General features: G+C 52.3%; 1 protein-coding gene across 3 annotated transcripts in view; it reads left to right on the forward strand.

Moving 5' to 3' along the window:
- Window positions 1-244: 244 nt before the first annotated feature.
- Window positions 245-12112, forward strand: part of TRAF3IP1 (TRAF3 interacting protein 1) — a 60258-nt gene continuing 48390 nt past the window's right edge. For 2 of the 3 annotated variants that reach the window (XM_046018915.1, XM_046018917.1), the window contains exons 1-7: window positions 245-466; window positions 3592-3660; window positions 4037-4198; window positions 6022-6165; window positions 6263-6691; window positions 8093-8164; window positions 9053-9128. In XM_046018915.1, the coding sequence (XP_045874871.1) occupies window positions 344-466; window positions 3592-3660; window positions 4037-4198; window positions 6022-6165; window positions 6263-6691; window positions 8093-8164; window positions 9053-9128 (1075 nt within the window). In that variant the 5' untranslated portion in view covers window positions 245-343. Of the gene's footprint in view, window positions 467-3591; window positions 3661-4036; window positions 4199-6021; window positions 6166-6262; window positions 6692-8092; window positions 8165-9052; window positions 9129-11634; window positions 11737-12112 lie in introns of all 3 variants that reach the window. The other variant, XM_046018918.1, reaches the window with a different exon arrangement.

Here is a 12112-nt window from a genome sequence, read left to right on the forward strand (position 1 = left end):
AGACAGGTGCCCTGAATCAGAGACACCTGGTAGCTGAATAAGGGCGTGGCTTGATCCGGGTTGCCAGGTGCGGGCAGGGCTTTGGGTACAAACCTCCCGCACAGCGCGCTGCTGGGGGCGTGGCGGGGAGCCGCGGCGCGTCCGTTGCTAAGGTCGCGCCGCCCAGGCGACGGGGGCCCGGCGCCTCGCGCATGCGCCGCGGCCGACTCCGGTGCACTGTGGGATGGGAGCCCGAGCGGTGCGTCCAGGCCGGAGCGGGCGGCGGCGGCGGGGCCGGCGGCGGCCGGGGAGCGCGGCTTAGGCTCAGCCGGCCGGCGGGGGCGCGGGCGCGGGAGGGGCCGCCATGAACGCCGCGGTGGTGAAGCGGACGCAGGAGGCCCTGGGGAAGGTGATCCGGAGGCCGCCGCTGACGGAGAAGCTGCTGAGCAAGCCCCCGTTCCGCTACCTGCACGACATCATCACGGAGGTGGGTGTTGGTCCGGGGGCCGGGTGCGGCCCGGGGGGTCAGCGTCCCGGATGGGGGTCGGGACCCAGGCGCGGGCCGGGGTCGGGGTGCAGGTCGGGACCCGGGTGGGGGTCAAGGCCCGGTTGTGGGCCGGGGGCGGGGGGGCGGGCTGAGGGTCGGGGCCCCGGGATGGGGGTCGGGCCGGAATTCAGGACTCAAGTGCGGGCCGGAGTCGGGCCCCCAGGTGTGGGTCAGGGCTCTGGAGCGGGCGGGGCGGCCGGGGGGTTCAAGGGTAGGCGTCCTGGTGCAGGGCGGGCCCGGGTGGGGGGTCAGGGCTGGTAGTCAGGGCCTAGGTGTGGGGTGCGGGCTGGGGTCCGAGCCGGGAGTCGGGGCCCAGGTGGAGGTCAGGGCCCAGTTGCGGGGTGCAGGCCGGGCCCCGGCCAGAATCAGGGCTGACGTCAAAGTCGGACCTCCTATAGCCTAGCACAGGCCCTACCAGAGGAGCATCCACTAGGCCCAGTTCCGTGGTGCCTCTGTATTGAGTTCCTTGCCCTCACCTCTGCTCTCCCCTTCTTACCCCTTCTTCTGGGCCGCCTCTTCTGGCTCCTTGAGCATTCTTTCTTTCCAGACTACCCTTGTACCTGTTAGCACTCTTCTAACAGCCCGCTTGGCAGAGTCGTTTCTGGGATTCTTTTTCCCCCCTTCAGTGCCTAGCTCATGAAAGGTGATCAAAAATCATTGGGGAATTAAGTGATTTATTTTTTTATCCTCATAACCACCCCCCCCCCCCCCGTTTTTCTGCACACTTCTGTGATCACGTTTTGGATTCTTAATAAATACCTGTGGATAAACTTGCTGAATGTGTTGTAGTGGGACCCACAGGGGAAAACTGTAAGAGAGCAGGTTGATGTTGGCTGATGAAGGGCACAGCTTCACCTCCGTTGAGATTGGTCGTCTGTACTTATTTGTTGCCATATCCTGGATGAGCTGAACTGGATAAGGTACACAGAAGGTGCACAGCACACATTCTTTGTTGAAGGAGGCTGTCTAGGCTCCTGGTAACTCATCTCCATGTTGCACTTGGGCGTGGTCTCTGGTCTCTGGGAGTTAGGAATCAGGCTGAACTCGCAGATTTCCAAGGGTTCCGCATATTGGTCCTCAAACTTCATTTCTTACTCTTGCTAACAGGTTGGGTGTATTATTCTCCACAAGCCTTGCTTTATCATTTGCTGCCTCCACTTAGTTTATAATGTGTGCCTCTGTGTTAAAAACCCTAACTGTGCTTAGAACTCTCTGGAATCCCACACACATCCCAGCACTGTCTTGTCTAGCCTCCTGTAACTGGGGCAACACTTCCACCTGTCACTAGACAGTGTTTCAGGAAGGGACACGGCTGTGTGCTGCATTACTTTTGAAGTAGGCAGGTAGTGCCCTTGAACCCGGAAGGGGGAGTCCGTGGGGATAGGCCTCCTCCTGTGGGTCCTGGTGTGGTGCTGGGCTCCTGGAAGTGCCTCAAAATGGGGAAGGGGGAGGGACATTCAGGCAGGAACTGACTTGGTGAACCAGCAGCCAGGTTGTGTGGAGGCAGTTAAGAACAAGTGGTCTGCTTTTCTTTCATGGTTTTTTCCTAATCTAATGCTGAAATGAATTTCTCTGCTTATGGAAAGGTAAATACATTAATTGTCACCTGCTTGTTAAGGATTTTAGAATGGTCAACATATTGGAAAGCATTTTCGTGTAAGAGGTGAAGAGCCTCCTGAAAATCTTAACTCTGAGTATTGTTTTCACAAGTCACCACATTAGTAATTTAGCCACAGCTAAACTGTTTCTTTCATAAATCAAAGCATTGATCTTGTAAGATTAATGTTTCTGGTCCCTTTGCTTGCCGGCAATGTAGGAAAACCTCAGAAGAGACAAAATGAAAATGCTCTTGGAGTATTAAGTGTAGTATACTCTTAATATTCCATCTGTCTTCTCAGGAGAAATGATAGCACGGCTCTTAGGGAGTTGATGAGAGTGAGAGCCAGCTTACTAGTGAGGTGTGCTTGGTCTCGGAGAAATTTCCTCATGTTAGCATGGGACTGTCCGTTTTCCAACGAACATGACTTGCATGAATACTTGTGCTTTATATCCACCCACAACATACACATGTAGGTATATTCATGCTTCCTGTGTACAGGGCAGCTGATATTTTCCGGAAAAAAAAAAAAAAGAAAAGAAAAAAAAAAAGCTTGTTGCTACTCATTTTGTTGACGTTACAGGGACTGCTTGCATTTTGAAAAGCCCTGGTCCAAGAGAACGAGGAGCCTGGCTATCTGTGGGCATGGGGAGGAACAGGGAAAATCACCACCCCTAAAGCTGGTTCAGGGTAATGGGGAGCTACAGGTTGACCGAGGGGAGGGACAGGAAGGGAGAAGACAAAAGTGACAATTGCACAGAGCATCCCCCTGTTGCAGTAAAGTGAGTGAGAAGAAAGACCTTTCTGTCCAGGCTCAAAACCCAGGCTGAGAGATACCTGTTCTTTCCAGAGTCCATTCTCACCCTTGGGCCTGAGTGACCCTCATAAGATGCTGTCCCCCTGCCTCTGAATCTTTCAGGGCCTCCTCAGGGTCCTAGGTGAAAGTCTGTATTCTTGGTGGCTTTGACAGCCATCTGGATCAGGCCCTGCCTGACACTGGCCCTGCCAGACTCTGGCCTCAGGCTCCTCGTGCCCTGAACTTGTTCTGCTCTCTTGAACAGGACCTTCTGTGTCCAGGACCTTTTGTAGGGATTGTTTAGCCTGGCACATGGGTCCTAAACACCCCCGCCCGCCACTCAGCCTGTGGGCCCAGTGTAGATCCAGTGTCTTCTGGGAAACTTCCCCTGACACCCTGGCCCCTCCTGTGTTCGGAACAGGGACTGATCCTGTGCTCCCTCAGCACTCTGCAGGTCTGTAGCAGTGTTTATCCGTCCACACTTCCGGGCTGGGTTCCACCCATGTAAGGTCTCCCGGACAGTAGACACTCAAAAGCTGGCTGAGTTATGTGGGGGAGTTAAATCCTGGATATGGACAGACTCCAGCAGCTCTGACGGTGTGGGGTTCCGGGGCTGAGGCTGACGCAGAGGCTGCCGTGATAGGTGCTGACCACGGCCTTGATCTTTTGAAGGTGATTAGGATGACCGGTTTCATGAAGGGCCTCTACACAGATGCTGAGATGAAGTCCGATAACGTTAAGGTAGGCCGGGGGCGGGGGGCACCCCTCGCCCTAACAGTGGATGTGTATCGTATATATGCTGATGGGTGTTGAAATACAAGGTCGATTAATTCGTGAATTGTGCTGTACTCTTTCTCATTTCATTTTCTTATTCTTGCCAGCTGCATATCCTGCTAATTTTATCCATTGAGAAAGGGAACTAGTGTTTTAAAGGTCCCTGCTAGCCTCCCACCTCAAACTAAATGCCATATTTGTTTTTTTTTTGTTGTTACAAAAAGTGAATATTTCAACATCTGACCTGCTTTAAATAGTAAGTGTGCCTGTTAAGCAAACTGAAGATGATGGAGACTTTCTTGGATGAGCTTTTCATTTTGTATTTTAAATGGAAATCTTTCAGGATAAAGATGCAAAAATTAGCTTCCTTCAGAAGGCCATAGACGTGGTGGTGATGGTTTCGGGAGAGCCACTGTCAGCAAAACCAGCGCGGATCGTGGCGGGGCATGAGCCTGAAAGAACAAACGAGCTGCTGCAGAGAATCGGCAGATGCTGTCTCAGCAAGGTAACGCGGAGGGGCCGGAACGCAGATGCAGCAGTCCTGAGAGACAAGGTGGGGTGACAGGCGCCTGCAAGGTGGGGGGCAGTGTCTCAGGAGAGAGCCCTGGGTGGTGTCTGCTAAGCGCAGTGCTTTGGAGCCTCAGAGTTCCGGGAGGACTGAGTCAAAACTATACAGTGAAACAGAGGTCTGCCCATACCAGGTTCTTCAGGTGCTGAGTATGAATGAGGGAACTTCATGGATACAGGCTCTTGGGGTGGGGGCGGCGTGCCCAGTGGCCAAGCCCTGCCAGCTTTCTCCTTTAGAGCCTCCTTCCAGGGCAGGGGCTGGGGGCTGGATGACTTGCTGGGCTGCTTCCTCGGGGCTCATGACATGGCCTTGTACTCTGTCTGCCTTTGCAGCCTCTGGTGTCTGCTTCTCTCCTTCCATTCCTTCCTCCCTCTCTTCTCTCTCCCCTCTGCCCTCTGTTTTTCTGATCCTCTCCCTTCTGACTACTAACAGCGGAGCTGTGCTGCCTTCAGAGAAAGCCGGTGTCACTCCATAGGGACTGATTCGCTACTTCCTGAGATCCTCAGTGTGGGTTGGAGACTTGGCCTCTCTGCTTAGATCCAGCCCAGGCCGTGCTTACTAGGGACGCCAGAGGGCATCTCCGCTTGGCGATGCCAGCCAGGTGTCTTGAGGGCCTTTCTTCTTTGTGGGATCTAAGTCAGAGGACAGAGCTAATCCAGCCCTTCATGTACCTGATGGGTTGTGGGCTGGGGCTAACCTTCCACGTTTCCAAAATAGGCAAGAGGTGGGTTTCAGCCCACATGGCAGGGGTGGGGGTGGGGATGGGGATGGGAGCTGGTGGCATCAAGGAGGCCTCCAGTGTGTCTCGCCCTGATCTGCATCCAGATCTCAGGTTTGGAGGCACACAGCTGATTTCACCCGTGCCCTGGCTTTGTCCCCAGTCCCCATCCCTATGTCCTTCCCGTTACTTCTTTTTCAAAAACACTTTTGACTCCCGTATTCCCTGCTTAATCCTTTGCCAGCTTCCTGTTGCCTGTGGGCAGAGCCAGCTCTGTGGCCTGGCTCACAAGAGTCCTTGAGCTGCTGCTACCCCCTCCCCTCCCATTCTCTTTCAGCTCCCACACCCGCGCCTGGACGCTGAGGTCCCTGGCCTTGATTAGGCCCTTTGTTTCTTTGTCTGGCTGTGGTGGTGGATGGGTTGTTTCCTAGAGCCCTGGCCTTTCCTCTCTCCCAGGCTGGGTAGGTGCGCTGGTGTTTAGCGGCTGCATCTGTCCTCTCCTCCGAAACCCAGTGTGTCCTCAGCATGGCGTCTGGTGCCCAGTGTGATGATCGCTCCGTGTATCCTTGGGGAGAGAGTGAGCATTTCAGTGAGTGGGATGCCTGCCCGGAGGTGTTGGAAGCTTCTGCGTGGAGTCAGAGAGGCCGTGGGACGGTTTTGGGATTCAGTTGAGCTTGAGTCAGATCATTCCAGGAAACCCTTTCAGTGCTGGGCCTTTGCGATCCTGCGGGAGCCATGTGGCATCTGTGGAGTCACGCGCGGCAGCCGTGTTGTCCTCCAATGACACGCACGTCTACACTTGAGCCAGTTCGGGGGGATTGAAGTGGGATTCGCTTAGCTTGGGTCAACTCTACCGGTCATGTCCGAAGTGGTATACTTGGTGACTGATAACAGCATTTCCTTCTAGTAGCTTATCCTTTGACTTCCACGTCCGCGTTTAATGTGTTTAGTGAACTGTCCACAAATGTGGACACTTGCATTGGTTTCTTGTGCTGATCTCATTTTCACCTTGTGTTCCATTTCCTCCCATTCGGACCACAAGCTCTCCAGCGATGAGGCGGTGAAGAGAGTGTTAGCTGGAGAGAAAGGGGATCTGAAGGGAAGGTCCTCACTGACGTCAAAATCTCAGGAATTGGACAATAAGAATGCACAAGAAGAAGAGCCCAGAGTTCATAAAGATAAAGAGGTGAGTTGCAAGTTGCACATATTTGAAAACAATGAGTCTTTTTATAGTTCAGGTAAAGACATTTATAAGTGATATTGTTGTTTGACCTTCTTTTCAGGATAAAAGGAACTCTGAAATAAATGAGAGGAGTACAAGCAGAGATCGGAAACAGAAAGAAGAAGTGAAGGAAGAAAGCAAAGCAAGAGAGAAGGACAAAGAGAAGGAGAAGATGAAGGAGAACGACCGTGAGAGACATAAAGATCTTGAGCGAGACAAGCACCGAGATGGGGAGAAAGAACGAGCCAAAAACCGGGCCAAGCAGGACAGAGACCGAGGCAACAGAGACCGTGACAAAGACCTGGACCATGAGAGAGAGAGAAGGAACGAGGGAGGAAAGGAGAAAGAGAGGTGGAAAGACCGGGAGAGAGAGCGTGAGCGAGACAAGGCCCGGGACAGGGACAGGGACAGGCGGAAGCTGAAGGATGGGGAGAACTCCAGGGACCCTGACAGGGAGAAGAGTAGAGAGCATGACAAACCTGAGAAAAAGGTAAAGTCCTGCTTGAAAACCTCTGTCTTTAAGAAGAGTTTGTGTTATTCTCAAAGGTGTTTCCTATCTTTGTCGCAGCGTGATGGGGACTGCTTCTCTCCAGCACTGCAGTAAAGTGATGCCACTCGGGCATTCCCAGTAGAAACCCAAACTGACACTAGTTTTGCAGGGGTTCTGAGCCTCTGGCTGCATGTGTGCATCTGGGTGTTTTTTGAAGATGGGGGGCCCACCCTGTAGCTACAGGAGCGGTCCTTCCTGCCTCCGTTGTGTATGTGCTCCTGGGCGTGGCTGAATATATGGAGCCTCAGGGCTCCTCTCTCGGTCTTGTGGGTGTCAGGAGGTACATACAAGACCTCCGATTACTGTAATTTTTGCTTAATTAAATTTTCAGGTAAATTTGTGGTTGGCCAGAAATTTTGCTCGGTTGCCGTGTTTTCTAAATGTGCAAGTTACTTTTGGGTTCACTATAGGTGGTTCAGGTCTCCGTTAGGGGCTGGCCCTGCACATGACTGTTCTCATGGAGACCGTGTGTTACAGAGTGTCTCTGGAGGGTTGTGAAAGTCTCTTGGTCTCCAGCTGCCAGACTTGGAGGTCTGGACAGATTCAAGGTCAGCAGCATGGGGAGGGGGCGAGGCCTGTGCAGCACTCCTGACTCCTGCGGTGAAGGACCAGGTGTCCGGCTGGTGGTGCGGTGCCCCTCACCCTAAGGAGACAGCAGGCTGGGCTGCTCAGAGCCTGGTGCCTCCAGGCTGAAGTTTCAGAACCATCATTGAGCTTGACGGTCATCCCTTGCTTTTCAGTCTTCACCGGACACAGGTCTCTTCTCCTAGAAGAGAAGGTCTCTTCTAGGCCTTACGTCAGGACGTGTTGGTCAGAGACTTGACTGTGGCACTGAGCTGGGGCTTGCGGGTGCCCTGTACTTCCCTTTGGGAATATTTCCTGATGGAGAGTCTGAAGCTTTTGCTTGACCAGAACCCTCTGTTGGAAAGTTACCCCCTCCCCCCCACCCCATAATGAGCCGTGGCTGTGTTTCCTGGTGGCTGGCAGTTTCTTTTGTTCACTCCTTCCCCTGTTTCCAGATTTCCCCCTATTTTATGGGGGCGTGTCCAAGAGATTTGGCCTGGGGTGGGCATCCCACGTGTCCCGCTGTCCCAGAGTTTCCTGGGAGGTGCTGCCCCAACCCCCTTGACCCCAGCCTGCCCCACTGGGAATGATCCGGACGGCCCTTGCGGAAGCAGGCAGCGTACCAGCCACGGATGCTCAGGCCTGAAGGGGGACGGATGCTCGTAAGGGAAGGGTGCTCTTACTGCTGCTCAGCAAGAAACATCTTGTACCTCGATGTGGTTTTAGGTATCACAGATTTGAGTAATTCTAGGAATATGATGACTTTTTTCTTAACAGTCCTCGAGCTCAGGGGAGGTGTCCAAGAAGATGCCAGATGGATCTTTGAAAGACTCCAAAGCTGAAACAGAGGTAAACTTTGAAGAATAACTTCCAGAGACATAAACCATGGCTGTGTTGACATGGTGACACCATGCTGTGGTCTCCTCTAGTCTGTGGGGACCCTGGGGTTGGGGGGATGTGGTGCAGGCTCGTGCATGAGCCCCAATTTCCATGCTGGGCTCTGGGCTTACCTTGTTACTTATTTGACGGGTATGATGTGGGGTACAGTGGGATGCGGGAGTCATTTGGGAGAGGGTCTGGGTGAGGATCCAGTCTCCAGGCAGGCTGGGACAGCTGGGCCACCTGAGGGATCCTTCCGAGTTCTATTTTTGCCTGTGTGAGGTTTGGTGGTGCATGTCCTGTGGCCGGAGCAGATCGTCTCCCTGCCTCCAGGCCCTGGAGGTTCGACTCAGGCCAACTTCCCTAAAGCACTTGGCATTTCTGAGGACGTGTCCAGGCAGCGGCAGGGAAGGTGGACCGGGTGTGGCACAGAGGCTGGGAGGCTGGTTAGGAGGGTGTTATGGCAAGCTGAGCAAAACCTTAGGGCTGCTGTGTGCTCGGTTTGAACACGTGTGTGTTTGCACCCAGAGCTGTCACGATGCATGCGAATAATTAGCAGATAGCAAGGGAGATGGGGTCCTCATAAACATATCCGGTAAGACCATACTCAGTGTGGTTGGCGGGTTGCTGGGCTTTGGAGAGCTTTGCAGAAAGAAGGATTTCTGAATTTAGAATGGGGGAGGCCTGAGTGTCCTCGGTTCACCCTCAGGTCTGGGCTGCTGAGCTGTGCTGAGTTAGTGGGTGGTATGTCTCCCGTTGCCTCTTTGTTCTTCCTCGAGCAGCAGCTGCCTAGTAAATCTGCTCGACCTACTGCTGTGTCGTGCCTCAACTAATGCTGTCTGTTCTCCTTTCTTTAAGACTGAGATTTCCACTAGAGCATCCAGGTCAGTGGCAACAAAAGCATCAAAACGGCGATCCAAAAATGCAGTGGAAGGTACTGAGGATTTATCATATAAGGAGCTGAAAATGTGGGTATTAATCATAGTATTTGGTAGAAAAACCACCCTGTGGCCAGAACGCAGATCTGCCACTGGGGGGAACAAAGACTATGTGAAAAGGATGAAGATATGTCTCTCTTTCTCTCACATGCATACACACACACACACGTGCGTGCATGTGTACGTGTGTGAACGCATGACACCAGCGGCAGAGTACCACCTCTTTGCTAGAGATCTGTCGTGATCTAAAAGATGCGACCGAACTGTAACTTTCCAGAAATAGCTATCAGTTACCCTTGTTTCGTTGACTCGTGTCTTTGAAGTGGTGGCTCAGTGTAATCCTGACGCAGTGGCCAGCAAGGGCATCCCACTTGTAGGTGATGTTCCTGCATTTCAAAATAGCAGGCCCCATCTCCTGGGAGTCGTGCTCCTAAGAGCTGAGGTTGAAGTGAGCAGGCCTGGCCGGGGATTTGCCTGAGGGTCCCACCGGTTCAGCCCAGCCAGCACGCAGGACAGGAGGGTCTGTCCAGGGCAGGCAAGTGCTGCCGGGGGCCAGTGCTGTTGTAGGTTTTCAGGTGAAGCATGAGGTTACTCTGAGCAGTGGTAATATCTGAAATGGGGTCGTTTTTCTAAACTGTTAGAGCAGCGTGGCAGGAGAACCATGGTTGAAATTTCTCCTTCAGAATAGTACGTGATGCTTTCATGAGCTTTTCCTTCTGCGGGCCATCTCGAGGGACAGGTTCCCCAGGGAGGCCTGGTACAGAGGGCAGGCCGTGTCGGCTGTGGGGTACGCTGACCAAGCCCTCTGCCCTACGCCTTTCCTGCAGTTTCCAAGGCTTGCTGAGTCTGGGAGGTGAAAAATGAGCAGTGCTAGCTCTTTTGAATTGCTAGGGAAATTGTGCATTTTTATGTGTGTTCGTAATTTTTATTGACTCCTCGGGCTTGTCCTTTGCAGGGTTCCTCACTGCTGTGCTGGCCGTTCCAGTGTTGTTCTTAATTTGTATAAGCTCACTGTATGTGAAGAACATCTGCCAGTTTTTACATGAGTGTTCTCCCCACCCCCAAGTTCATTTCTACTCATTATGTTAGTTCCTGACTTGCCTGAGTGTTTAATTTTTTTTTTTTTTTTTTTTAGATTTTATTTATTTAACAGACAGAGATCATAAATAGGCAGAGAGGCAGGCAGAGAGAGAGAGGAGGAAGCAGGCTCCCCGCAGAACAGAGAGCCCGATGCGGGGCTCGATCCTAGGACCCTGGGATCATGACCTGAGCCAAAGGCAGAGGCTTTAACCCACTGAGCCACCCAGGCGCCCCCTGAGTGTTTAATTTTTATGCACTGGAAGTGACCAGTCTTTTTTTTGGTGGTTTATCCAGAGATTCGAGAGATGAAGATTTGTGTTTTGTCATGCATTTTTGTATTTAATCTTTTTAGTTATTTCTTATTTTAACCCACTGAGCCACCCAGGCGCCCCTAATTATTTCTTATTTTAATTTATAAGGTGACATTTATTTATTTTTTTAGAGTAACTCACCAGGTGTTCCAGAATCATTAATTTGAAGCTATTTTATGTACTTATTCTTCTAGATTATTTTAAAACCATTGAGTCAAAGAATCTCCCCTCCCGTAAACAGAACTAATAAACTGGTCAGGTTTGAGTTGGACCCATGTTAAACTTACGCTTTCTGGATTTGGGGAAGGTTGGATGTTTCTGACCCCAAGTTAGTATGGCCATCTCCCCATGCATGTGTGGGGCTGTGTCTGTTTGTCATGGATCATGACAGTTTGTTTTTGGTTGGTTTCAAAGTGGCATCTCCTTCTCCTTGCCCGTTTCTCTGTGGTGACTGCTGGAGTGTAGAAGCATCGTGGACTGTAGTCCCTGCACTGCAGACCTTTCCTCATGTTCAATCGTAGCCTGCAGCTCTTCTGTTGAATTGTGTTTTTTTGGTAAGCAGGCAGTTGCTATTGTCTGCTTTTCTAGTATCTTGGCATGTGTACCTGAGTTTGCTGGCGAGCTTGTGCCCACGGGCTCCTTTTCTGTGGCCACTAAGAGAGATGATCACCGAGGTTTGCAGGCTTCCTGATACTAGCCTTCCTGAGCCAACAAGCTGATGGCTCGCCCTGGCGGCGAGCTGGTCGCAGACCTCACCGTGCGGCTGCACCCAGCACAGCCCGTGCTCCACCCTGACCTTCTGCCTGACTTTAATGGGTTGCATTTGGGTGACTGTCCAGCATCTGGAAGGAGGGGGAGGCACCCCGTGGCCCAAGGGGATCAGCCTTTCATTTACTGGAGTGTGTGGTATCCTGTTTGTTAAACATATTTAGAATCTTAAAGCTATTCTAGGATCTCTATAGAATCCAAAAAACATTCTTCTCAAAAGTACAATACTTTTGATTTGTTGTTAAGTAGCAATTATAGCAGAGTAAGGTACTAAGAATGAGTATACTGTACAGCATTATGAATTAAGCTTAATACGTACTTTCGTTATGCAATTTCGTATCAGGAAGAAGGGGCTCTAGAGCCAGTGAAAATAGTCTTTCCCCTGAAAAAGAGCATAACTCTTCCTACAGCAAAGCTAAGAAGGAGCGCACCGTGAAGCAGCTCGGTAAGACGACGCAGGCCCCGGTGGGGGCTGCGACTGTCGGAGAGTCGGCACCTCGCTTCCCTTTGGCCACTGAGCAGGTGGAGCCCTGTGGGGGGTGCCTTGCTGGACGCAGGACCTGGGCCCAGACCGGAGCAGAGGCAGAAGGGCCATGAGCCTTGCCCGCCGAGTCGTGGGGTTGCCCCAGCCACCAGCCTAGCACGGGTCAGTCACGGGCTGGGATTGTGCACTTGGGTCTGCCCTTCTTTGTTCTGCAGATATTGATGGAGGACCTGCCCTTTTGAGTGCACAGTGTGGAGGGACCGGACAGATAATCAGGAGACCACAGGGTTTGCCCTTCCATGTTAGCGATGAGTCTTCTGATGGCAAATGTAGGGCC

Source organism: Meles meles, chromosome 9 (assembly GCF_922984935.1).
Source record: "Meles meles chromosome 9, mMelMel3.1 paternal haplotype, whole genome shotgun sequence".
Lineage (NCBI taxonomy): Eukaryota > Metazoa > Chordata > Mammalia > Carnivora > Mustelidae > Meles > Meles meles.